Source organism: Moschus berezovskii, chromosome 5 (assembly GCF_049115385.1).
Source record: "Moschus berezovskii isolate FMDL1 chromosome 5, NW_MosBer_1.0, whole genome shotgun sequence".
In the NCBI taxonomy this organism is placed as follows: domain Eukaryota; kingdom Metazoa; phylum Chordata; class Mammalia; order Artiodactyla; family Moschidae; genus Moschus; species Moschus berezovskii.
Genome location: NC_142464.1, coordinates 106,686,873 through 106,713,886, shown reverse-complemented (window position 1 = coordinate 106,713,886; position 27,014 = coordinate 106,686,873). Strand labels below are relative to the sequence as shown.

Sequence of the window (27,014 nt, the reverse complement as noted above, 5' to 3'; positions counted from 1 at the left end):
AACCAAACAAGAATGTTCTAAAAACAACATTTGTGGGACTTCCCTGGCTATCCAGTTAAGACTCTGCCTACACTGCAAGGGGGCACAAGTTCAATCCCTGATCAAGGAACTAGGATCCTGCAGTGCCACGCAGCATGGCCAAATAAATAAATAAAGCTAATGGTTCTCACCCAAACCTGCCCACTGAAAAATTTCAGGCTTTAAAAGTAATTTGAGAACAGCGATGATAAATTCTTTAACTTCAGTGATAATCCACTTACAGACAATTTCACAATTCTACAGTATGAAAAAAAATGCTGTAATGAACCCAGGGTTCTACAAACAGGCAAGTATTTTTAGTCTACCAGGCACCTAAAGGGCTGTTACAGTTTACTAGTATGTATGAGGTTTCCCTGGTGGCTCAGTTGGTAAATAATTCACCTACAATGCGAGAGACCTGGGTATGATCCCTGGGTTGGGAAGATCCCCTGGAAAAGCAAAGGCTACCCACTCCAGTATTCTGGCCTGGAGAATTCCATGGACTGTATACTCCATGGGGAGTATAAGACTCGCAAAGAGTCACACATGACTGAGTGACTTTCACTTTCACGACAAAAGGGGTTTCCCTGGTGGCTCAGACGGTAAAGAATCTATCTGCAATGCAGGAGACCTGGGTCCAATCCCTGGGTCGGCAAGATCCCCTGAAAGAGGGCACGGCAACACACTCCAGTGTATTTGTCTGGAGAATCCCATGGACAGAGGAATCTAGTGGGCTACAGTACATGGGGTCGCAATAAGCTGGACATGACCAAGACACTCACACACACATGACAAAAGGCTACTGAACCAAATGACAGTACTTGTCTTTCAGGGCACTATGATTATTAATAAATTCTACTAAATGCTAGTGGGGGTACTATGCAAGCAGCAGTTTATATTACTCTACACAGCTCAATGATAGCATTCTGAAAGAGCTCCATTAAGGGCCACAACATTTCTGAAGATCTAATTAAAGAAGTTGCCTCATAAATGTTTAGAAGTCTAGATATGGATTTGCTTTATTGTCAAGTGGCTGTTTTAATGAAAAGTTCATACAATCAATAAAAATAAAACTGTTGCTATATTTACTCATGTCTCCTTTGAAGAAAATGGGCAATAAAAAGGTAATGGGTGATACTTAAGAGTACTACAGCTATTTAAAGAAACTATTTTAAAAGCTTTCCAAAAGGACCACAGGGTGCAAATGATTTACAGTATTTGAGAATTTAACATTTTCCAGGTGGGGAGTCAAACAACACAAAGGCGATATTGGCGACCTATTATTTCTGTATTAATCCCAGAGGATGAAAACCAAAGGAAAATCAAGTGGCTTGATGGGTCCTAAGAACCAATCACATTCTCTAAAGAAGAAATGAAAAAACAGGGTAATCACATTTTGGGGATGATCTAAACTGATAAAAGGAAATCTAAGAGAATATGGATGTAACAGGTTACAAAGGTTTTCTCTGGGACATGAGATACCAAGGGAAGGGAAAAACTTTTTTTTTTTAACATATCTACTTCTACAATGAAAGAGTATAGTCTTTTTTTAAGTTGAGATATAATTGATAATAACATTATATTAGTCGCAGGTATGCAACATATTGGGTTTCCTGTGGCTCAATGGTAAAGAATAAGCCCACCAATGCAGGAGAGGTAGGTTCGAGCCCTGAGTCGGGAAGATCCTCTGGAGAAGGGAATGGCAAAAACCCACTCCTGTATTCTTGCCTGGAGAATCCCATGGACAGAAGAGCCTGGTGAGCTGCACTCCATGGGGTCACAAAGAGTCGGACATGATTTAGTGACTAAACAACGAAGACAACACATTGGTTCAGTGTCTGTGTATACTGAGAACGAGCACCACGGTGAGTCTTGACATCCATCAAAGTTAAGAAAGTTTTTTCCTGTGACAAGACCGTTTCAGGTCTACTCTCTTCACAGTCTTCAGATATACAATACAGTATTATTATCTCTAATCACTATGTTGTATACTACGTCTCCACAACTTACTTTATAACTGGATATTTGCACCTGCTTGACCATTTCTAACAGTGAGGAAGCTGCTACCTCTTGGAGAGGTCCACACCATCCATCAGACAGATTCCACAGTTGCGGTATTAGAGTCGCTCCTTAAATAGCCTTCCTGAAGACCATACCAGGAAGTACCAAGAGAAGTTTTGCAGCTCTGGCTGCTACAAAGGGTCACCAGGGCTCAGGAATTGTAACTCTGCTGTCTATTTTCATGGGATAAGCAGAGATAATCATTCCCCTTTGAAAGCTGAAGTCTTTAGGAATGAACACTAAACATCTTCATGTGCATTCAAAAACAACACATGTGATGCTGTAAGACAAACTTGTCTTCTAAATCCCATTAAGAAGATTAAACTGTAATTAAAGAAATATAAACTATAATCTAATTAACTGCAATGAATCACATCTCACAAGGGAAGGTTACCATTATTCACAAGCGCTAGTAGTTGGGATAGGTCTTTAAAAGCAGCAAGAGAGAAAGAACATCAATATCTCGTAAGTTTCAGAGCAGGAACCCTGACTGGCCCTAGGACAGAGTCCTAGTCCCTGTGAGCGTGGAGGGGAGGGAACTGACATTTACTTCCTTGAATCCACCTACATCGGTGCAAGGTGACCCCCTCTGAATAAATGAAGAAGCTGAGATTCAAAAAGGTTTCACTGATGGTAGAGTAAACCAGGACTCAAACTGAGGTCTGCTGCTGCTGCTGCGTCACTTCAGTCTGAAGCCCAATGCTTGAGTCTATCCGGCTCTGTGGGGGGATGACTTCTGGGAGCACAACTCACTAGGATCACCCAACCCCCCAGATCGTGATGTTATATTCCCTACAGAAATTTCTAACACTGCTTTTCTCAAAGAGATTTGCACTAAGAAAAGAAATGCGAGATTCCGGTTCACCTGGCAGTACTGTAACTCTTCCCATAAACAGGAATAACGAGTAATTACAGTAACAGTGGGAACAGCTGCCAACACCAACCGAGCCTTCACAGTTCCAGGCCCTTCTCATTCTAGCCAATCCTTAGTGACCTCGTCTAATCCATGAGTTTAAACGCCACCTGTTGCCGTGCTGTGCTAACTCACTTCAGGTGTGTCTGATGCTGTGCAACCCCATAGACTGCAGGCTGCCAGGCTCCTCTGTCCATGGGCTTCTCCAGGCAAGAATACTGGAGTGGGTTGCCATTTCCTCCTCCAGGGGATCTTTCTGACCCAGGGATCGAACTCATATCTCACTGGCACGCAGGTTCTTTGCCACTTAGTAGTTAGTTCAGTTGTCCGACTCTGCAACCCATGGACTGCGGCATGCCAGACTTCCCTGTCCATCACCAACTCCTGGAGCTTGCTCAAGCTCATGTCCATTGTGTGAGTGATGCCATCCAACCATCTCATCCTCTGTCTTTACCACCACCACCATCCATATACCCATCTGTTGCCAATGACCCCTAAATCCACAGCTTGAACCTGGACCTCTTCCCTGAACTCCAGACTGATTTTTTTTCAACTACCTTCCCCAAATCTCACTTGGATATCTGAAATTCAAATTCCTATTTCTTTCTAGCCCTTAATCCTGCTCCTCCCACACTGTCCCATCTCAGCCAAGCAGCAGCTCCACCCTTCCAAGATGCTCAGGCCGAAAGCTTTACAGTCCTCTCCGACTCCTCTTGCTCTCACGCTCCACAACCCACCAATTCATCGGCAAATGCTGTCAGCCCTATCTTCAAAATACATCCAGAATCTCATCACTTCTCACCATCTGCCACTGCTCCCAAGCACTCCAAATCTACTCAACGCATTGATTAATGAATAACCGGAATCACATCATTTCAATCCTCAAAATAACCCTATGAAACAAGCGCTCTTCTTTCCTCCATTTCACAAAGGCACATAAAGGTTAAGTATAAACTAAGAAACTATAGTTTATCAATCAGGTCTTTTTCCTTTTTGGTTTGAAGAGTCAGACCCCCAGAGCCTGATCTTCTGGTCAAAGGGATCCGATTAGCTTACAGACTTAAAACGACTTGGTCCCAGCCAAGGCCCAAGGCAGGAGTCAGCCAGCCTCTTGGAGCACGGCAGCACCAATACCAGTCTGACCGTGAGCTCCTCTCTGAAGTCCCACCCGGGTCCCACTGCCGGGATCCCCACTAGTTTTCAAACTACATGTGTCAGTCTCTGTTTACTCAGTATCAAACTCACACTTTTTTTAAGATTTAAGAAAAGGAACTTGTTGGAAGGTCACATAATGAATCACTGAAATGAAGCCCTCACGTGCATACCCAGAAGACAAAGAACCCTTTTTTGTATTAAAGAATTCTGTCTTTGAAAAGCAATCTGTGTTTTTGAAAGTGGAGTCCCCTGGGAAGGGTCCAATGAGGTTCCAGAAGGGCCTCTGAGGACAATACTACTGACTTTCCACATGACGGAGGACCGGAAACAGCAAGATAAGGGTGGGCTGGCCACCACCCTTCTTCTGACCCTTACCTCTACCAAAACCAATAATGAAAATTAAATGAGTTAATAAATGTGAAAATCAAAAGCTGTATACAAAAATAAGCCTTTACTGTAGAAAGAATAGTTTTGTGCGTGTAAAGGAGTTACATGGGGTGAGCTTTAAGGACAGAAAACTTAAGAACCACCAGAGAAGGGAGGTCTTTTTCAGAGCTAAAAACACAGGATAGCCTTAAAAACTTTATCTGAGCAAAAGAAAGGCTTACCTATCTATGTATTTTCAAAACAGGGGTTATATATTAGAATTGGTACTTTCAGGGAATTGATCTGACTACATATACTTCAAAGATCTAAGTGACTTTATGCAGAGGGAAAAAAAAATCAGAAATAATAGTTACCAAACTCTTAATGATTACTGCTAGGTGGTGGGAGCAAAAGGGGCATTCATTCTCTACACTGTACTCTTCTCTAATGTCTGCAGTTCATAATAAGCATGAATTAATTTCCGTGGGAAAATTAGGGGGAAAAAAAAACGCTCCTCTATCCTCACATTAACAGATACAAGTTTCCAAAGAATAATGTATTTAGCTCTTTAGATACTTAATTGTTAATCAAATTTATTTTATGGTGTTCAACTTCCATTGTTAACTAATTTCTCTCAAACTCACCAGTTTTAGAAATGCTGGGTCAAAGAAAGTTCTAGTATCCCTCTAGAAACACAACAGTTACATCGCATGCTGTGCAAATAAAAGATCACCTTGAGGGGATGTGAAATAGCAAGGGGAGCAGACGTGGCAGAGAACAATGCCAGCCCCTCCCGGGACCAGTCTGGGAGGCGTCGTATTGCCATCAACAAGCACTGTGCCAGGCTCTGCTCTCGGCCCTTAAGGCGCTCTCAGCACGGCGGGAAGACAGCACGCACAGACACCACAAGGCAGCATTTGCTACGATGGCAAATACATGGCACCGCAAAGCAGGGAGAGGCAGGCCTCGGAAATTCCTGCTTAAACCCAAGTCCTCTGAAAGCAGAAGCAGGGATCACCTGTGTATTCCCACAGCCTAGCATGAGAAATATGTTTTAGACATGTTTTAAGTCAACGGGCACATGGAACCAAACTGCACTTGGAGAGGAGAAAGTATGACATCCCAAGCTAGAGCAATGGCGGTGGCATGAAATACTGGCATGACCCAAATGGGCGTGATCAGCTACTTACCAAAAAAAAAGTGTAAAGGAACAGAGGAACAGAAAGTTGGAAAACCCAACTCACTCAGGTTGAGGAGCTGAAACTATCTTTGAGCCAACAGGAAATCCAAAAGGATTTTGATGGTGCAAAGACAACCTGTTTATATACCTGTCTTCCTTACTTGGTTCCTTAAGGGCGGCAACTTCATCTTTAAGAATTTTGGTTTCCTGGCAGTGCCTGGCACGACAGGTATTCAAATAAATGTGGGGAAAAGGAAGGGAAGACTGATTAGCTGGAAACATTATGCATGTGCCATGACATGGAAGGTTCTAGAAAAGAGACCAGAAATTAAGGCTGGAGGTGTTTTCTAATCCATCTCATGATATACTCAGGCCCAATACAGTGATTCTCCAAAGGCTCCTCCCCTTGTTTCAAGTTGAATCAACAAAAATCCTCTTGTATTCCACCATGAGTATATCTCCCTGTAGGAATCCGGAGCAAGGGGAGGTCTGGCAGAACAGTAATCAAACCAGGAAATCCTGCCATTCCAGTGCAAGTTGTCTGACAGCAGTCGTGTTTTGTGTCTCCTTCTTGACCTATTTCTGCCTTGGGCCATAGAAGCACAGGTAGAGGTAATCACAGTGGGTTTCAGTACATGTTAGCTCCCCCTTTTCCATATTGACTCTTCACAAGTGCTTTCTGTCTCCAGTCTGATATTTCCTGCATTAATCAATGTTTCTACCGGGCTTCATATTTTTCAAAGTCCCCCCCCCGACCCCCAGCTCAAGACTAAGTTATTTATTTAAGCCATCTCCTGCCATAAGCAAAAGGACAGAAGATCAGTACAATGGTCATCAAGTATAATGGTGGTCACTGGATACAGAAAAGTATACGGGATGTTAAGCTCACCTTCATGGCAAATAGATGGGGAAGCAGTGGAAACAGTGACAGACTTTATTTTTTTGGGCTCCAAAATCACTGCAGATGGTGACTGCAGCCATGAAATTAAAAGACGCTTACTCCTTGGAAGAAGAGTTATGACCAACCTAGACAGCATATTAAAAATCAGAGACATTACTTTGCCAACAAAGGTCCACCTAGTGAAGGCTATGGTTTTTCCAGTAGTCATGTATGGATGTGAGAGTTGGACTATAAAGAAAGCTGAGCGCCAAAGAATTGATGCTTTTGAACTGTGGTGTTAGAGAAGACTCTTGAGAGTCCCTTGGACTGCAAGGAGATCCAACCAGTCCATCCTCAAGGAAATCAGTCCTGAATGTTCATTGGAAGGACTGATGCTCAAGTTGAAACTCCAATACTTTGGCCACCTGATGCGAAGTGGGGACTCATTGAAAAAGACTCTGATGCTGGGAAAGACTGAGGGCAGAAGGAGAAGGGGTCGACAGAGAATGAGATGATTGGATGGCGTCACTAACTCAATGAACGTAAGTTTCAGTCAGTTCTGGGAACTGGTGACGGACAGGGAGGCCTGGCGTGCTGCAGTCCATGGGGTCCCATACTCGGACACGACTGAGCGACTGAACTGAAGCTCACCTTCTTGTATCCAGGGATCAAAGCTTTTTGTATCTATCTCATTCGATCTTCTTCTCTACCTTGTGAGCATGACAGATCTTACTCCCCCCATTCTTGGAGATGAAAAAGCCTGAATCCCTAGATTGAAGGAACCTAGGAAAAGTGACACAATTACAGCAATAATAAACCACACAGGTGGAAAAAGTTCCTGCTTGCTGTCTCTTGTGGGCAGTCTTGTAACAGTTTCATACTAACGGTAGAGTCAGCACCTTATCGTTCTCAATGCTGAGAACCCTAGAAATGATAATCCTTATTAAATGGATATTAAACTAAAGTTGGGAGATACTATCAAACAACACAAGCTCTCTTCCTAGAAAGACCATAAAATTAACGTAACAGTTTTTATGACGAAAAAAAAATGTCAACTTCAACATTTCCTCATTATTATCTTCCAAAATATATTGTTAGAATATAAGACAACATATGAGTAAGTTACAAGTATTAAACAATTGAGTGTGTGAGCTATTTCTAAAAGCGCTTTAGCATAAAATATAGTCCAAAGAAATTTACTAAACAAATGTCAGAAAAGCATACAAACAGGATTCCATTGTTAAACTGAATCAATATCTTTATCATTCTGATTTTCAATGAAATGAGTATCTGCTACTTCAAAAAAATACTACTGGTAGGATCAAGGATTTGCTTAATGCAGATTTTCTAATGCAGAAGTTTGAGACATCTTCTTTTCTCTTGGTCTTATTCAAAACACTGCCCAAAATTCTGTACTCTAAGGTAAAACTCCAGCTCCTACATATTGTCTTTACCAACTTCCACACCACCATAGTCCTTAAACAGAATCTTAAAAAAAAAAAAAAAAAAACTCAATTAAAAAAAAAATTATAATCCCAGGACTTCCCTGGCAGTCCAGTGGTTTGGACTCAGTGTTTCCAATGCAGGGAGTGCAGGCTCTATCCCTGGTTGGGGAACTAAGATCCCAAATGCCACAGAGCAACTAAGCACACGCAGCAATTAAGACCTGATGCACCCAAATAAGTAAATAAATATTTAAGAAAGAATAAAAGAAAATTGCTTTGGACTTCCCTGGTAGTCCAGAGGCTAAGACTTCACACTCCTCCTGCTGGAAGCCCAGGTTTGATCCAGGGTCGGGGAACTGGATCCTGCATGCCACAACTAAGACCCAGCACAGGCAAACACATGAATAATAATAATGAACACTCTGAGCTTCCACTGCAGGGGCCCCAGGTTCAATCCCTGGTTGGGGAAGTCCCACAAACAACAACAAAAAAGGTATTATTACAGTTCAGTTCCTGGAAGACAATTTGCAAAAGCTGGGGAAGTGGCCACTTGCTTATTGCTTTGTTGTTTACCAGTTTATTTCATTATCTTGCTCTCTTTTGTCAGTTTACTTGACTTCTGAGAGCTTTTGGTTCTGTTAATGATGACAGACCTCCTTTAACTCACCTATACTCTCTTGGTCTGCTCTGTCACCTCCAATGAGCTATTAGGAAAGAGGGACGCTAACAGATCTTGGCTTCTGTATACAGCCTAACTACTCAGAGTTCAGTCCAAGGACCAGCAGTATCAGCATCACCCGAGACCCTGTTCAAAACTCAACTTCCATTCCAGATTATTCAGCCATTAAAAAAAAGAATGAAATCTTGCCATTTGGATAACACAGATGGACCCAGAGGGTGAAATAAGTGCTAAGTGAAATAAGGCAAAGACAAATACTGTCTGATTTCACATATCTAAAAAACAAATGAAGGAACATAACAAAACAGACTCACCGACAGAATAAACAGGCGGTTGCCAGAAGGGAGGAATCTGGAGAAATTAATGAAATAGGTGAGGGAGATTAAGAGGTACCAATTCCCAATTACAAAATAAATGGGGATGAAATGTACAGCATGAGGAATATAACCATTTATACTGTAGTATGTTTGTATGATGACAGATGTTAACCAGACACATCATGATGACCATTTTATCACGTACAGAAATACTGAATCACTATGACACCTGCAACTAACATAGTACTGTAGGTCAATTATACTTCCATTTAACACACTACGGGATTTCACTGGCGGTCCAGTGGTTAAGACTTCATACTCCCAATGCAGGGGGTAGAGGTTCGATCCCTGGTCAGGGAACTAAGATCCTACGTGCCACGTGGCCTGGTCAGAAAAAGAAAACAAACAAACATGTATACACTGGAAGGAAATGCACCAAAATGCAAATAACAATTATCTCTGGTGGGAATGGGGTCAGTGTGAATTATGGGTGATTGTCAATTTTTACTTTATGCTTTTATGTATTTGTTTTCAGTGAACGTGTACTGCTTGTAAAATTTTAGAAAACAACAAATGTCACCAAAAATGAAAAAAAAAAAAGTACCATTTCAGATCTTCTGAATCAGAAACTGCATTTTAGCCAGATCTCTGGATTATTTGTCTATACATTCAAGTCTGAGAAGCATAGGTATAAAGGGCCACTGGCAAGGGTACTTGCCACGTTCCACTTAATACACTCTCTCAGAACAAATATTCTAATCAGACTCATACTTTCAGTTAATAGAAGGTTCTTAATTATTACAAAGACTTTCTCTTCAAGCACGAAGTCTTCCTAAGGCATAAATGAAAAACATACCCCACCACTGCCACTCACCCACTACTCTCTGACAAGGTTTGTTGATAGCGAATGAAATACTGATGGAAATATATTTACTTATTTTATATGGGGGCGGGGGGTGAAATATTCATTCCTTGCTTCCCAGGTGGCTCAGTAGTCAAGAATTTGCCTGCCAAGGCAGGAGATGCAGGAGATTCAGGTTCGATCCCTGGGTCAGCAAGATCCCCTGAGGAGGAAATGGCAACACACTCCAATATTCTTGCCTGGAAAATCCCATAGGCAGAGGAGACTGGCGGGCTATAGTCCACAGGGTCACAAAGAGTCGGACATGACTGAGTGACTGAGCACAATCCTCGAGCACAAATATTCATTAAATGTTCACAGCAGCCTTATGAGGTTGCTATCCACACAGTATAGGACACTGTTCAGGGCATCTGTACCCAGACTCAAGAGACAACAACTAACTTGCCATAAATCATTTAGGGAGCAGAAGCTAAGCCAGACTTGCATAGTCACCAAGTTCATCCTGGTAAGTACGACTCTGTCCAGCCAATCCCTGTTATTTAAAGATACTATATTTACAAATTCTACCTACTAAAATTTATTCATAACCTCCAAATCACTATTCACTGAACTTTCCCACTTTTTTTGACGACAGGTACATACATGAGCAGAGCAGCAAAACTTGTGAAAAACCAGTTGCACACATTCCCGGTGTGAGGTGACGCTGTGCCTTACTTCACCTCTCGTATTTTAAACAAGCATCCTTTTCAAAGTCTGTTTGCCACAACATTTTCACATTTTGTGCTTTTTGTTGGTGACTCTGCCCCCAAAGTGTTGGAAGTGCTGTCTAAGGCAAGGAAACTACCTGACGGAGAAAGCACATGAGATAAGCTCCACTGAAGCCTGTTATAGCGCCATTGGCAGTGAGTTCAATGTTAGGGAGTCAACGATACGGATTAAATAAGACAAACAGAAACACACAAAACAAGGTTACCTATCCACCAGTTGTGACCAGAGGCTCACAGGAACCTCTCCCTTAATCTTCTAGGACAATGTTTCAGTATTTGCTAAGATGGTGTTTCAGAGAAGGCAATGGCACCCCAATCCAGTACTCTTGCCTGGAAAATCCCATGGACAGAGGAGCCTGGTAGGCTGCAGTCCATGGGGTAGTCGGACATGACTGAGCGACTTCACTTTCACTTTTCACTTTCATGCACTGGAGAAGGAAATGGCAATCCACTCCAGTGTTCCTGCCTGGAGAATCCCAGGGACGGCGGAGCCTGGTGGGCTGCCGTCTATGGGGTCGCACAGAGTCAGACACGACTGAAGCGACATAGCAGCAGCAGCAGCAAGATGGTGTTTGCAGTGACTTCATAGATCATACTGCCCCAATTGTTACAAGTACTAATTTGACATGTAATGACAGGAAAAGCACCAAATTATAGAACATTTTCAGAAACAAGAGATCATCTTCTCCAACTCAAAAACACTAGTTGAAGGTTCCTGACAGGATAACCACAGGACTGGTAATGGTGTTATTTTGCAGCTTACAGACTAAAATCATTGGAATAACACAATGCAAAAAGTCAGAAAATGAGTATTACATCACCACAGACAAAGATCTGTGGCGGCTCCATGAGGTGCAGGCAAGATGATTCAAGGGGATAAGGGAAGAAAATACAATCCCATTCATTTATACTTATTTAAATCTCATCTTTAAATTCTAATTTACTTTACAACTTAACAACAGTACACAATACATTCTATTGGTTACAATACATTCTATTGGTTATGCCTGCCCCAACTCTCCTGAGGCTTTGTGTACACGTGTAGTCCCTCAGTGTCTGACTCTCTGCGACCTTTTAGACTGTAGCCCGTCAAGCTCCTTTGTCCATTGGATTCTCCAGGCAAGAACACAGGAGTCGGTTGCCATGCCCTTCTCCAGGGCATCTTCCCAACCCAAGAGTTGAACCTGTGTTTCTTGTGTCTCCTACACTGCAGGTAGATTCTTCACCCATTGAGCCATCGGGAAAGCCCGCTGATGGTTTACATAACCAAAAAATGTTGAGTGATCACCACCATAGAGGATCAAAGTCAGTGCTTGAAAAGAAAAGAACCTCCAGAGGCGTATGTTCTGCAGTGAGGGGCAGGACTGGTGGCTTTGAGGACTCTGATGCACTGGGAACCATACAGGGAAAGCTGGGTTCTGCTGCTGCTCTGCCCCCGACAAGTTGTGATGACCCTCATAAAGACATGCCTCTAGGCATCCACTGATTCATATGAGAAATTAATTAGCTGGTTGTTGACACTGACTAGATGACCCAAGCTAGGAACCCTTCTCGCTCCAGAAATTTGACCATTCTGACTCGAAGAAAAGAAGATATATTAGCTAAGTCACTTCAGCAGTTAAGTAAAACCATTGTTTATTATTGTCTGTAGCCTAAGGGTTAAAGGCATGCCCTGACAGAGCAACAGGCTGTTCACAGAACACATTTCCAGACTGGGAAGATTCTATGGAATCCTGTAAGAAATCTAGGAGTTAGTGTCATCTTACACAGTTGTAAGTTGCATTATAGACACCTTCAACTCTAACTACTCAGCAAGGGGAAAATGAGAGAGAGAAAGGGAAAAAATAAATATAACCAGGGCTGGTAACCTGTCTGCCATTCCACTCACAGAAAGTATTCTGTTCTCTGGGAAAGTCTCAGTTCCCCAGTTTCTCTGACAGCATGAAATGGTTCAGTGTGAGCCTAGTGTTTGACACAATATGTTTTTCATCTACATCGCCTAATCCCAAACCAACTACTTCCTTCGATGCTCAAGAGAAGCAGCAGCAATGTTTCAACTCTGAAGGAAAAATGGCTGCATGTGATTTACAGGAAGATGGAATCAGTCTCCAGAGAGGACTGGCTTCCTAAGGGTACTTTAAAGGCATTTTTTTTTAAACCTTTTCTTTCGTATTGGGGTATATCCATTTAACAATGCTGTGATAGTTTTAGGTGGACAGCAAAGGGACTCAGCCATATATATACATGTATCCATTCTCCCTCAAGCTCCCCTCCTACCCAGGCTGTCACATAACACTGAGCAGAGTTCCCCGTGCTACACAGTAGGTCCTTGATGGTTATCCATTTTAATTACAGCAGTGTGTACTTGTCATCCCGAACTCCCTAACTATCCCTTCCTCCCCTCTCCCCCGCCGGAGACTGTTTGTCCTCTAAGTCTCTGAGTCTCCTTCTGTTTTGTAAGTTCATTTGTATCACTTCTTAGATTCCACATACAAGGAATGTCATAGGATATAGTTCCTTCTCTGATTTACTTCATTCAGTATGACAATCACAATGGCAATTTTTGACAATACTCAATTTTCATAGTGCATACTGATGGCAGAACCAAACCCCCAAATAAAGTATAGTTATTCTGTTCCAAGGGTGTACTCCTAAACCTATCACCAAGAGGTGGTGCAAACTAAAATTTGCCACCATATACTTTTATGGCATTTCTTACTGATTAAAGTGCTCTAGTGTCAGCTGTGTCATTTAACACCCACAAGACCAGGCAAAGAAGGTGGAACAAGCACTGTGGTTCCCATTTCAGAGATGGAGCAGAATAATGGAAAGCGTAAGAGGTGCTGTGTCAAGACTATTTGGTTTCAAATCCCAGGCATACTGTTCAATTTTTCAAAGCCTCAGTTTCCTATCAGTAATATGCAAACCGTGCACACACCCTGATCTGTAGTCAAGTATACCAGCTACATCTCAATGTTTCATCATTCCAAGTTCACACACTAACCTGACTAAAGCCCAAAGGAGAACAGAGGTCCAAGAAGGATACAATTTAGCATCTCTTTAAAGGGTATTCAAAAGATACAGACACTGTGCTAAAGGATTTCTTGGTTCACATAAATTTCTGAAATGCTAGTCTCTTGAAGGTTCACAAAGCATTATGTGTGTGCAAGTGTGTGTATGATATAAAGGATCTGAGAAGGTGTGCAATAAAGAAACCTGGTTGAATACGCATAGAACATTTTCTCAAAATGAATTAAGTAATCTTTTTCTGCGCAGTTACAATAAACATCCGCAAAGACCTGATGTTCTTCTGAATATACTCTCAGAAACACTGGTTTTGATCATTTAATGCATAGCAAATAGACAATTATAGTAATTAACATTAATACAAATAATAATTGATTATAGGACAAAGCACGATAAATTATCCTTAAAACAAGATCCTTGAGTGATTTTTTGCAGTCTGGTCTCAAACGCCAAAAAAAAAAAATCTATTTAGACCATTAAGGCATTTTTAGTCTCTGAAAGATCTCAGAATAAGTCTGTCATAAACAAAGATTCCAAGAAGTGGCTCAGCTCATCTTGCAGAAGACACAGTTGATTTAAAAAGGTGAAAGAGATGTATTATTTTTTTGCTATTGATTTGCATGGGATATCTTCTCCCTAAATAGATTTTCCAAGAATGGTACATATGCCATATTACTACTTGTCATTACTCCTTGGAAAGCAAGACTATGTCTTGTAAACCATGAACCATAAAAATGCAGAATTCCTTTTTTTCTTTGCAAACTACAAGAAAGCAGTTATTTTGTCACAATCAACAAGAGAAAGAAAAGTCGACTCAGTTATCAACATTTGGCCAATTCTGAATATTTCTGCAGAAGCCTCACGTGTCCTTAAACTTGGGGGAAAAATGCCAAACTAGATTTCTTAAGACACTTTGCTGGATGTCAAGGTATTGTGATCCTTCTAAAGAATTTTAAGTGGTTGTTACAGTGGAGACCTGAAAGTGTACAACAATTTTATGTTATAACCTAGATCAAGAAAAACATTCTTCACAGGTAACTTTAGAAAAATTAAAACTAAGACTTTCAGTTTGCTGGAAGACGGGTTTTCCCTATTTTGTAAATGGTATCTCAATTATTGCACACAAGCACTTCTATGAGAACTTTTATCTTAAACCTCTAAAAATCAAATAAACAAAAGACTAGGCCTGAGGGAGTCTTTTAAAAATTATATTAATATCTGATATTTAATCATCCTGACAAACACAACATATATAAAAAAAGAACCTGCTCTAATGCAAAGTTTTAAGTTTGTGAACTTGATGTAGACAACTTGGTTAGCACTGCTATCCTAGACGACTCTGGGTGAGAACTTTCTTTTTAAAAAAGGAAAACGGACGGAATCTAGACTGTTGCTAACCTAGTCCAGGAACATTCGGGGAGAGGCCCGGCCACGAACAGCAGGAGTGGGAAAAGGCGAAGGGTAACCACGACTGCCTAAAACACCGAGGCTACCTGAAGAGTCATCCTGATGTCAGTCTTTCCATTTCGCGGGACTGGAAGCCTCGGGGACCACTGGATCGCGGCCGCCGACTCCCCAGGTCCAAACTGGCACGAGGCAGGCGCACACCTGCCTGGCGGGCGGCGCCCACATCTCCTTACCTTGCCGCCGCGGACCTACCCTCCTCCGCCCTTCTTCACCACCACCTCTGTTCCTTCCCACCCACCTGCAAACACCCGAGGGCAGGGAAGGTGAAGATGAGAAAAAGCATCCAGCAATCCGCCGCAGACTACCTCCCCCGACCCCAGAGTCGGAGCAAAGCCACACCGTCTCTCCCACGCCTCGTGTCCCTAGTGCAAGGTCTGCGATACTTTCAACATTTTTGGTTTTAAGCATAAGTAACTTCCCCGCTCCCTTCCGCCCCTCACCTTCACGAAAGCAATCGGGGTTGTGGTACCTTCGATATCTAACAGGATCACAGAGACTTCGGCGGGCACTGAAAGCACGACCATTTCCCCACCGCACCGACTGCTACCAAGAGAATCGGCCTACTCCTAAGAGAGGGCGGAGGGCGGCGCCGGCAGCGCCCCCAGCAAAGGGCTGGGCTTCTGGTGGCCCCGAAAAAGGGTCCCGGAGCGGATAACCGCAGCGCGGCCTGACGCACGAGGCGGAGAGGGCTGGTGCGCGCCTCCGGACGTGGAGAGAAATCCGCAGCCCAAGGACCCCGAAACTCGCCAGCTGCGCGGGGTGGGAGGCCCAGACCACGTGGGCAGAAAGAAAGGGCGGTCCTCAGGAGGTTCCGAGGGGGCGGGGCCAGGCACGGCGCCGCCGTCGATTGGCCGCTAGGGGGCCTCGAACCCGATCCGTCAAAATGGGGCCTCGCGTGGGCGGGAACAAAGAAGCGAACGCGGGAGACGGGTGCGCGGGCGCGCGCCCTCCGCGGACTGGTTGAGCGAGCGGGAGAGGCTCGGGGCACGTGCAGACGGGAGCCCCGCGAGTGGCGCGCCGGGGATGTGAGTGCCCCTTGCCCTCTACGGCACCTAGCCCCCTCCCTCCCCGCCCACTGCTTCGGCTCTGGCATTTTATTTTTTTTTACAGTAATCCGCCCGGGTCCGCGCCCCTCCTCCCGTTCCTCAGCCACCGAAGGAGGCCGCTCGGGTCCCGCTCAGCTGGACGGCGTCGGCCGATCGTCCAGCGCCAGGCCCGCCGCGCCCCCCTCGGCCCGCGCGCCTGGGGCGGCCGCGGAGGAGGCCGCCGCGCGCCCGCTTCCTGTGTGGCTGGTTCCAGCCAGCTCGGGGACGCAACACGCGTGCGCGCGGCGGGCGGGCGGACGGCCGGCGCGCTCGCCGCCTCAGCCGCCGGCGCCGGGCGCAGTCCGCCTTTTTCCGGAGCGGCGCGGCCGCGGCGCTACTCGATAGCAGCAGCTCCGCGCTGGGGGACCCGAGGGCGGAAAAAGGCGGGGTTGCCGGCTCTTGGCTGGGAGTGGGCCGGACCGGACGCCAGAGACAAAAGGCTCCCAAGGCAAGAGGGACTGTGGCGTTGCTCGGGACTCTGACCCCAGGACTCCTCGCCCCGCCGCTGTTTCTCTTCTGACGCGTCGCTCTCTTCCCAAGCCCGCGGCCTCGCTTTCCAGCGGGAGGGCCGCGATGGAGGTCCCGCCCCGACTCTCCCATGTGCCGCCGCCATTGTTCCCCTCCGCTCCCGCTACTTTAGCCTCCCGCAGCCTCTCCCATTGGCGGCCGCGGGCGCCGCGGCAGCTCGCCCCGCTCCTGCCTTCGCTCGCGGCCAGCTCCGCTCGGCAGGGGGCGCGCCGGGCCCAGCGCCACGTCACCGCCCAGCCGCCCTCCCGATTGGCGGGCGGGGCGGCTATAAAGGGAGGGCGCAGGCGGCGCCCGGATCTCTTCCGCCGCCATTTTAAACCCAGCTCCATACAACGCTCCGCCGCCGCTGCTGCCGCCGCGACTCGGTCTGCGCGCCAGCACTCTCCGGCCGACCGCTCCGCCGCTATGGAAGACATGAACGAGTACAGCAACATAGAGGAATTCGCAGAGGGGTCCAAGATCAACGCGAGCAAGAACCAGCAGGATGACGGGTACCGCACGCTTCTCGCCTCCCCTCCCCTCCCCCAGCGCGCCGCACGCGCCCTTCGTCCCTCGGGATCCGCGCGCTCCCCGTCCCCACCCCACCCCTCCATTCTTGCCCCGAGTCGATTCTCCTGCGTGCCCGCCGGACCCCACTAGGTCGGAGGAAAGTAGGAGACGGAGCGGGGGGGACTGGAGAGCCCCGCGGCAGGTGGGGGAAGGGCAGAGGGTTTGGAGGCGGAGGGCGGCGGCGTCTGGGGCCCGAGTGCGCAGGCGCCGCGCGGGGCCTGAATGGGAGGGGCCGGGCCGGCCGCGCCGCACGCTGCAGCTGCCGCCGCCGCCTCCTTGTATCTGCTAGGGCTCCGGGCAGATTTTCTGGGGAGGAGGTAGGGGGACCCTTGGTTTGGGAACCTGTAGGCGACTGGTGCCCAGATCCCCAGTATGCGTGATGATGGTTCTTCAGGTGGAACGTTGACTTGACAGCTGAGGAAGACGGTGAGAGTAGTGGGCGTTCAGTTTAGAAAGTTGCATTTTTCCTAGTTCGGAACGGTGTTTTAACGTGTTTCGTTGGCCTCGTTTAAACTTCTCCTTGTGCAGTGTGGAGAGCAAAGATTTGGATAAGTGACCTCGATGGAATTGGGGGCTTTTTGTGGTCTTTGGTTCCTGTGTGTTTGTAAACAGGTGAAATTACTTGTGCATGGATATGAATTTCCCCGTGCTTCTAGTTTGTAGCAAACGTTAACTTGAGAATTTAAATAACCGTTTTAGCTACTGCTGTTTGTAAATAAACAACTTTTATTTCTAGTAAAATGTTTATTGGAGGCTTGAGCTGGGATACAAGCAAGAAAGATCTGACTGAATATTTGTCTCGATTTGGGGAAGTTGTGGACTGCACTATTAAAACAGATCCTGTTACTGGAAGATCACGAGGATTTGGATTTGTGCTTTTCAAGGATGCTGCTAGTGTTGATAAGGTATGAACCTGTTCGCATCGTGCTTTTTGTGTGCGTTTTTCAAATCGTTCGGAGGGTTGCTTGTATGTTGTTAGATCACATAAATCTGTCTTCTAGGTTTTAGAACTGAAAGAACACAAACTGGATGGCAAATTGATAGACCCTAAAAGGGCCAAAGCTTTAAAGGGGAAGGAACCCCCAAAAAAGGTTTTCGTGGGTGGATTGAGCCCAGATACTTCGGAGGAACAAATTAAAGAATATTTTGGAGCCTTTGGAGAGGTGCGCTGTGCTTTTGTTTATGTGTATTTTCATTCGATACGTTTATATAACGTTTTGTCCCTGGCCCAGTTCTTACAGAGTAAAGAGTTCGGTCAGGGTGGAATTAAATCATTGCTCAAGTCCTCCCCTTATCATTGCTTTATATGTTAAAGTGGAAACTAGTATCTAAATTAATGGAAATTAATAGCTAATTTATTTCAGCAAAAAGGTGGATGCTTTGGTGTGGTCAGGATTGGAGTGGCATCTGTGGGGTACAAAATGCTGTTGAGGTTTTCCTTTTCCTTCTAAATAAACACTTTGTAGATAAGCCAGGTTACTCTAGTTTGATGTTGATAATGAAACAGTTCAAACAGAAGTCAATTCATGAGAGTAACATACTTTTTTGAAGCTCGTGAATGACTTGTATCATTCTAAAACATTTTGGTAGCTTTTTACCTTTACTGGGTGATCTTGAGTGTGCATCTTGATTTCAGATTGAAAATATTGAACTTCCTATGGATACAAAAACAAATGAAAGAAGAGGATTTTGCTTTATTACATATACAGATGAGGAGCCAGTAAAGAAATTGTTAGAAAGCAGATACCATCAAATTGGTTCTGGGAAGGTAAAGCCATTTGGATTCTATTCAGTGAGCAGTGGGGTGGGTGGGTTGGTTTGTTTTTTAAAGGGAATTTCACAACCTGTTTTGAGAAGGGAAAAAATGGCTTGACGTTAGAACAGTGGTAACAACTTTGTCTTCTTTTTACCTTCTGTTTATAGTGTGAAATCAAAGTTGCACAACCCAAAGAGGTATATAGACAGCAGCAGCAGCAACAGAAGGGAGGAAGAGGCGCGACAGCTGGCGGGCGAGGAGGCACTAGGGGTCGGGGCCGAGGTGAGGCCTGATTCTGGGGAAGTGACAGCTGCTGAACATGAATAAGCCCATAGGAGAGGAAAGCCAAATTTAAGCTGTCACAGCATGCAAAGTGCTCATTTTAGTCCCCGGGTTTTTGTTTTACTAGTTTCACTTCTTCAAAGAATAACCGCTCTGACAGTGTCCATATTGCTGGGGAAATAATACCATTGAGTGTAATTAAGATTACATTATACACCATGGAATGATAGGTTTTCTATGGCAGGAGTCCTTGTTCTAAACATGCTTGCTGTCGTCTTGATTTTTTTTTCCCCCCATTAGATTTAGGAAGCCTGACACTGGCCCAATTGGACTTTCTACACACCCGCCCCTTCTTTTTTTATGACAACTGTAGTGATACTTTCTTGACCAGATAACACTGTAGATGTCCATTCTTCCTTTTTAAGATTTGCAGAGTGAGGGACAGGAATGCATCATTTTATGTTAGGATTGGGGGACAGAAGTTGTTTCCTAACAATCATTGTGCATTGTTTCAGGTCAGGGCCAAAACTGGAACCAAGGATTTAATAACTATTATGATCAAGGATATGGAAATTACAATAGTGCCTATGGTGGTGATCAAAACTATAGTGGCTATGGCGGCTATGATTATACTGGGTATAACTATGGGAGCTATGGATATGGACAGGGATATGCGGACTACAGTGGTAAGAATATTTACTTAACTTCATAAACCAATTGTGTTAGGGTTCATCTCAGTTCTGAGACTGTGTTACAGAAGTGTTCAAGTTTAATTTCTGAGATGTGATAGTCACAGGGGGTTATACTGATTTAGTGACTGGTTGTTATGAGCATTCTAGAATGTGGTATGTGCCTAATTTATAGTGACTTTAAAAATATCTAACTCTACTATTTGGCATGCAGAATTTTGAATATCTAATAGCTTTTAAATATATAGCAAAACCATATCATTGAAAGCTAAGTATAATTTGTTGTCTTTTCCACATAGGCCAACAAAGCACTTACGGCAAGGCATCCCGAGGAGGTGGCAATCACCAAAACAATTACCAGCCGTATTAAAGGGGACGCTGCAGAAAACAGGTGTGTGTCAGAGTTCAAGAAACCAGTGGAAATGCCTAATTTAATTTAAAGATCAATAGACAAATGAAAATGAGTAAAAACAAAATACCACGTAGCGTGTTTTTACTAAATTGTTAAATTTTTACTTGCTTTATGAGCCTGTTTTGCCTAAAGTGTCTATAGATCTTTAACTTTAAAGTTCTATCTCACTTTCTTTAGTAATACAGAAAAACTTAAGAGTTTTTCTGTTTGCTTTGTGTACCAGGTGGTCTAGAGGAATAATTAAACTTTTTTAGAACTATTAACAGGTAAAGTACTGAAATGGGTACAACTTAAGGAAAACAAGAATGTTGTCTTCTAACTCTGACATTATACCTTGTTTGTACCCGCCAGCGGGAACTTCATTGCAGGCCGTGTGTCACCCTGACCACGTCTATCTCTGGGGGTCGCACGTTGCGGGCAGAGCGCAAGGCATACACCAGAAAACGCTGTCCTGTGGTATGGTCTCTTCCAACTTCATGTACCAGCGTAAAGATTAAAGTGGAAAACTTCAGACTTTGGCTTCTTTTTTAATCTTTTTGAAGATTAAGTGTCTAAACTTAACTTAAATGGTTTTTTACAGGAGTTAAAGTACATAAATGCCTTTTTACAGCTTAATCATTTTGGTCTTCTGTTTAGTGTTGTATTTCAATTGTGGAGCCTCATTTTAAGTGTTCATTCTTTAAGATTTAATGCTTGCTTTTTCTTTTTATAGCTAATAGTGAAATCTACAAACCAAAACAAGAACTTTAAAATCTGGGATTTAAATTAAAGATCATATGCACATAGCAATTTGTTGCCTTGCAATACAAGTGTGTGAGAAATTCATGTTTGTAATAGAATTTTTCATGGCTTACTAGAGACACTTCTAGTAAACCTTGCATCTAGCACGGTTCAACCTGTGAATATGAAAAGATTGTGTTCCCTGATTTTCTAAGTAAATTTTAATAATCATTTGGGAACTTCAAGGTGAGATGATGATGATGATTATAATTGCCCAAACTGCATTTTGCCAATGAATTTGCATGTGATCTTTAATTATTGAAGAAAAGAATAAAGTGAGAACTTAAAACAATTCATGAAAGTGGACCTTAGAAAACTTGCCGGAGTTGCACAAATCTAATTGCCATTTTGTTTTTGTTTTTAGGAAGAGATTGCTAAAGTAACCATCTTGCAGAAGGACATTGAAGATTGGTCTTCTGTTGATCTAAGATGATTATTTTGTAAAAGACTTTCTAGTGTACAAGACACAATTTGTGTCCAACTGTATATAGCCGCCAATTAGTTTTCTTTGTTTTTACTTTGTCTTTTGCTATCTGTGTTATGACTCAGTGTGGATTTGTGTTTATACAAACTTTATTTGTATGATTACATGTTAAACCTCAAATAAATGCTTCCTTATGTGATTGTTTTTCTGCGTCAGGTACTAAATAGCTCTGTAAAAGTGTAATTTTAAATAAGCAATAATTAACGCCCAGTTTATTTTGTAGGGAGTCTTGCTCTATAGGAAGAGAAAACTGTGGTCTTTTATGAATAGCCAGCCACAGTGTCTGCTCTGTTCCCCTTGTTTGTTAGATGTATTCTATGCTCTTAAGACTTCATTTTCCTCTCTGAGGCTTCCATCATAACATTTAATGTTGTTTCCTCTCTGCCTATCTGGAAACATTGTCATGAAAGTTTCTGTGGCATAGTTAAAGCTGTTGTGATTAGTGGGAGCTTTCTAATAGACCATGAGTCTTTGATTATACTTTGAAAAGTAAATGTTTAATGGCACAAAGCATGCTGGTAGTTCCTTTTATGAAGAAAATGTTTTGCTTTGTTCATGTCTCCAGAAAGGCATTTTTTAATGGTTTGCTGTATTCGGTGGTCTGCTAGAAAGAGCTTTGACTAATCATAATACCATAACTTTGTTTTCTTGATTAAAATGTCCAGATATACCCATTGCGGGGTGGGGGGGCTTAAACTGTGTTATAGGAGCTACAGGTTAAGAACATCAGATATAGTTAGATTTTACACAACAATTTTGGCAAATAGGTATGAAGTTATTAAAGTTTGAACAAAAGTTAAATTAAAAGATTTGAAGTAGTAGCTAAGTAAATTAATTGTATACTATTCTGTTGGTTTTATGTCACAGCAAGCACCAAACTGAACAAAATGTTTTCTCTTGGGGCATTGTTAGGAAGCTATAGTGGGAGTTAACTGTTAGATGATGTGAGTTCTTAGAAGGCATGGGTAGTAGGTTTCAGTCATTTTTTTATGCGGTTAGTTAGTGCATGAGCTGAGTAGTTGAGCATATTCACATTCAGACATAAAAGAATAATGGAGAAGGATAACCCTTGATTCTTATGTAAATGCAAGTCTTAAGTGTGACCAAGTCATGTCATTATAACATCTTCCTGGTGCGTTAAAAAGAAAACCTTTTAGCTCTAGATTTGGGAGGATATCCTAGATAAGTTCAAGTTTTGAATCTTACATTCAGTGTAGTTAACTGAGTTTAATGTTTCGGTCTTGTTGCTTTGGTTTCATGTTCGCCATTAGGATTGGCATACATGTTTACTTGTGGAATAGTTCACCTCACCTTCAAGTGTAAATTTTTTATGCTAATGAACCTGCCTCTTGTTTTCTTTGGTGCCTGCAACTTTCTTTATTCCCGTGATGTTTGTACTTGATGGGCTATCAAGTTATAATGCTTTTGCCCTTGTTTTGCTCCTGTTTTGCTATTTGACCTTAAACCTAAGCCAAGTACCAGTGTTGGCTATTGCAAGGGATTGTTTCTTTCAACATGCAACCTTAGGGGACAGAAAGGAGATTTTCATTTTAAGTTATGTTGTCAAGTCAGTAGGCGCAGTGTCTTTAGGGCAGTAAATCTTGTAAGTTCAAATTTATGATTAGGTGACAAGTTGACATTGAGATTGTCCTTTCCCTGATCAAAAATGAATAAAAGCTTTTTTTAAACAAAATCCATACTCTTCAGTCAAGTCTTGATATATATGATTTTGAAGAAATACACTACATCTAGAGATTGTCTGAGGTCTTAGAAAAATGAAGTACCTATGACCGACATCCTCAATTAGCCTATATTTTTCTTGAATATATTTCCTGAGTAGTTTTGACCAAGTTATGTGTTGCTCCTTACCCTAAGAGACAACAGTTTTATTGATCAGCATGTTAATATTGTGTAGTCTCAGATACATGATGAAGAATTAGATGTTTATTGAGATACTAACATGGGTAAACAGCATTTATTCCATTCTCTTCCATGCATCTTTTTCATAATGGTGAAGGGAACTGGCTCCTTTGTCAAGATCTTATAGGATGTCAACCATACGATGCTGTTTCACTATTTACATAATTGCATTTTTAATGCGGTTTTTAGTTACAGGAGGTAGAACTAATGGTGTGTTTCTCCTATTTGAATTTCTCCTACCCGTAATGCAAAATCAAGAAATGTCATTCTGTAAAAATAATTACCTCAAAATTTTCAAGTTAACAGGGCTTTCCTGGTGACTCAGCTGGTAAAGAATCCGCCTGGAGTGCGGGAGACCTGGGTTCGATCCCTGGGTTGGGAAGATCCCCTGGAGAATGGAAAGGTTACCCACTCCAGTATTCTAACCTGGAGAATTCCATGGAGTATATATAGTCCGTTGGGTTGCAGAGTCAGACACGACTGAGCGCCTTTCACTTCACTTTCAACTTAACAGAATTGCCATCTACTGTGGTCTCTAGTTTTGTGGTTGCCCTGTTCTGCACATGGCATTTTAATTTAGATTTAAATAATGTATTTTTGTCTTGAAATTAAAATTTAGATGTGAGATTTCAGCAGTTTTGGTTGAAGCGAAAATAGTGAATCACCTTTGCTCAATCACTGCCTTTTACAAAATGTAGGAAAGAGTTTGCTGGTGTTGTGTGGATTTCAGGGAAATGCTGAACATTCGAAAGATTGAGTTTGTGTTCCTTTAAATGGCAGTTAAATTTCTGACTTTCTGTCTACTCAGGAGGAGTAATCCTATTTGGGGAGGTAGATCATAATTTCAGAGGGTGACAGGGTTTAGGTGTGACTGGGGAAGGAATATTCAATGATCTCTGATTTCTTAAAGATAAAAATTTCAAGTAACAGTGCTTAAGGTTTTGGTTTATCAAAAACCAGCACATGGTAGAAATACATAAGAAACACTACTGCAGACAAGTTCTCACACTCTTTCAATGCTTACCTCCTTTTGAGACTGACCAAAAATGAGTTCTCTTCAGACAACAGAAGAAATGAATGCCTATACATAAACACTTTTAAAAAGACACACTTGTAATTGACTTGTGGGATCTTAGTTCCCTGTCCAGGATTGAACCCAGATCCCAAACAGCTAAACCATAACCACTGGACTGGTGGGTAATTGCCAGTTTTTGCTGTAGGTGAGGTTGCCCAAAGGCAGTTTCTTTAGAAGTATCTACTCAGAAATTGTGAGTTGGCTAATGAATATATACACAGGGTGGTGGATGAGACAGGAATGCCCAGCACTGCAAAATAACCTCTGGAAAGTAATGCCCTGATTTTTCAAGTTGAGGGAGTTAGCTACTAGAAAATTAACTAATTTCGTTTGGTATCTATTACAGTCCCATCAGGCATCTATGAGGCTTAGGTTCAGTGTTTAGGAGTGGTTGGTGCCAAGATCTTTTGTAGGAAAGTAGGATTTTATTACAGTTGATTTATTCTGATGAAACGGGCCTAGATAAACAAGCAACTACTTACTCCACTGAGAGAGCTGTCCTATGGGATTGACTGATTACTTTGGTTGCCCTTGAACTGTGAGACATTTGATACATAGAAGTTTTTCGTAGGCCATACAGAGGGGCTGAGAGAGGGTGTGTCAGTGAAGACTAAAATATAGTGTAATTTCAGTATTTTTCATTACTGGGAAAGCCTTCTCATGGCCTATATGTTGAATGGCTTATGTGTCATATTGCTCTCGTGTAGTGACATTTCTATTAAAGGCATATGGCTGTCAGAACATGTACAGTGATACTCAGCATTATACCATCAATTTTATTGATGCCATGTAAAGTCAAAGCAAGTATTTCCATTAGCTTTTACATGTATATTTTAATGTGTGATTTTTTTCAACCAAAATTTTAAAGAATTCGTTTTGGTGGTACTGGGTGTGTGTTGCTGCCTGAGGGTTTTCTCTCCTTGCAGTGAGTGGGGGCTGCTCTTCACTGAGGTGCACAGACTTGTCACTGTGGTGGCTTGTCTTGCTGTAGAGCACATACTCTGAGTGGCAGCTTAGTTGTGGCTAAGGAGTTTGGTAGCGCTGTGGCATGTGTTATCTTCCCAAACCAGGGATTGAACCCTGCCTTGGCAGGTATTCTTAACTACTGGACCACCAGGGAAATTCTCATATGACTTATGTGAGTCTTTTAAAATAGTGGAAAATAGGACTTCCTGCTGGCCCAGTGGTAAGAATCTCCCTGCCAATGCAGGGGACATAGGTTTGATTACTGGTTTGGGAAGATTCCATGTGCAGGGGAGCAACTTCTGAAGCCTGCATGCTCTACAGCCAGCAAGTAATGAGCCCTGTGCCACAACTGCTAAAGCCCACATGCCTTAGAGCCAGCAAGTTGCAAAAAGCCGGCAGCAAGCTTGCATGGTGCAGCTGCCAAAGCCCCTGTGCACCCTAAAGCCTGAACTCAAAGACACCGCAACTGGAGAGTACTCTCTGTTCACTGCCTGAGGGCAGCATCGAAGACCCAGCATAACTAAAAATTGTATGAAGCAGTGTGTATATTTTAAAAATATTTTTTTAATAAGATACTGAAAACAAGTCCAATAAATTTTGCTATCCTTTAGGACTTAAAAACTATACTCAGTACATCATTGGAGATAGGAAAGAGAAAAGTCACTTTTTAGTATGTAATTTTTTATAATTTGGAAAAATAAAATATTTGTACAGATACATTATAATTTTTAAAAATTATGCATTTGAATGACTAGAAATAAACAGACCCCCAAATTACACCTTTGATCTCATTTTAAATGTCTATTTTTTCAAATATATATATTTTTTAGTTACAGTTATATAAAAATAGGACTTAGAGCCTGTCATAACTAAGAATAACTTCCCATATTCCTTCTTTGGGGTGGGGGGGCGGAGAGGGTAGTTGTACCACTCTTAGTTCCTAATGACCAGAGATCAAACCTGTGCCCCCTGCATTGGCACCAGAGTCTTAACCACTGACAGGAAAGTTACCAGACATTCTCAACCAGGAAATAATACAGGCATTAATTGCTGATCTCTTGACAATTTAATGGGAAAATACAGAGACACTTCGTATAACTTAAGAGCAACCATTACAGTTTATTAACTCCATTTAGGAGTTGCCATAGGAAAGAAGAAAAAGCACTATGTGAAGATGTCAAAGTTTCTCAAAATTACTCCGTAAATCACTGCTAAGATCATACCTTATTTTTTGAATTTGCAATACATGTTTACATTTCTGTGCACTCCTACCTATAGTGTGTAAACTGTCCCAGTGTACATACGTATAACTTCATGAGATATAAAAGACATTCAGGCATACCTTGGAAAT

The 27,014-nt window shown here is 42.8% G+C and overlaps 2 protein-coding genes across 4 annotated transcripts in view; one reads left to right on the top strand and one right to left on the bottom strand.

Moving 5' to 3' along the window:
* The window catches only part of ENOPH1 (enolase-phosphatase 1), a 36,674-nt gene extending 20,748 nt beyond the window's left edge, over nucleotides 1-15,926 (bottom strand). Inside the window, exon 1 of the mRNA XM_088836420.1 lies at nucleotides 15,578-15,926. Coding sequence (XP_088692546.1) covers nucleotides 15,578-15,661 — 84 coding nt within the window. The 5' untranslated portion in view covers nucleotides 15,662-15,926. The remainder of the gene's footprint in view (nucleotides 1-15,577) is intronic.
* Nucleotides 15,927-16,454: 528 nt separating this feature from the next.
* On the top strand, nucleotides 16,455-22,456 carry HNRNPDL (heterogeneous nuclear ribonucleoprotein D like). Of its 3 annotated transcripts, XR_016037468.1 has the most exons (9): nucleotides 16,455-17,241; nucleotides 18,036-18,204; nucleotides 18,301-18,462; nucleotides 18,936-19,067; nucleotides 19,223-19,337; nucleotides 19,853-20,023; nucleotides 20,326-20,417; nucleotides 20,790-20,894; nucleotides 21,583-22,456. XR_016037468.1 is itself a non-coding variant. In XM_088836419.1 (8 exons), exons 1-7 carry the CDS (start codon nucleotides 16,796-16,798, stop codon nucleotides 20,394-20,396), a joined length of 1,266 nt encoding a protein of 421 aa, XP_088692545.1. In that variant the 5' UTR covers nucleotides 16,455-16,795; the 3' UTR covers nucleotides 20,397-20,417; nucleotides 20,790-20,949. The 3 variants fall into 3 exon arrangements, 2 of the variants coding, with proteins under 2 accessions (XP_088692545.1, XP_088692544.1); XM_088836419.1 differs by lacking the exon at nucleotides 21,583-22,456 and having other exon boundaries at nucleotides 20,790-20,949; XM_088836418.1 differs by lacking the exon at nucleotides 20,790-20,894 and having other exon boundaries at nucleotides 16,456-17,241.
* The last annotated feature ends 4,558 nt before the right edge of the window (nucleotides 22,457-27,014 follow it).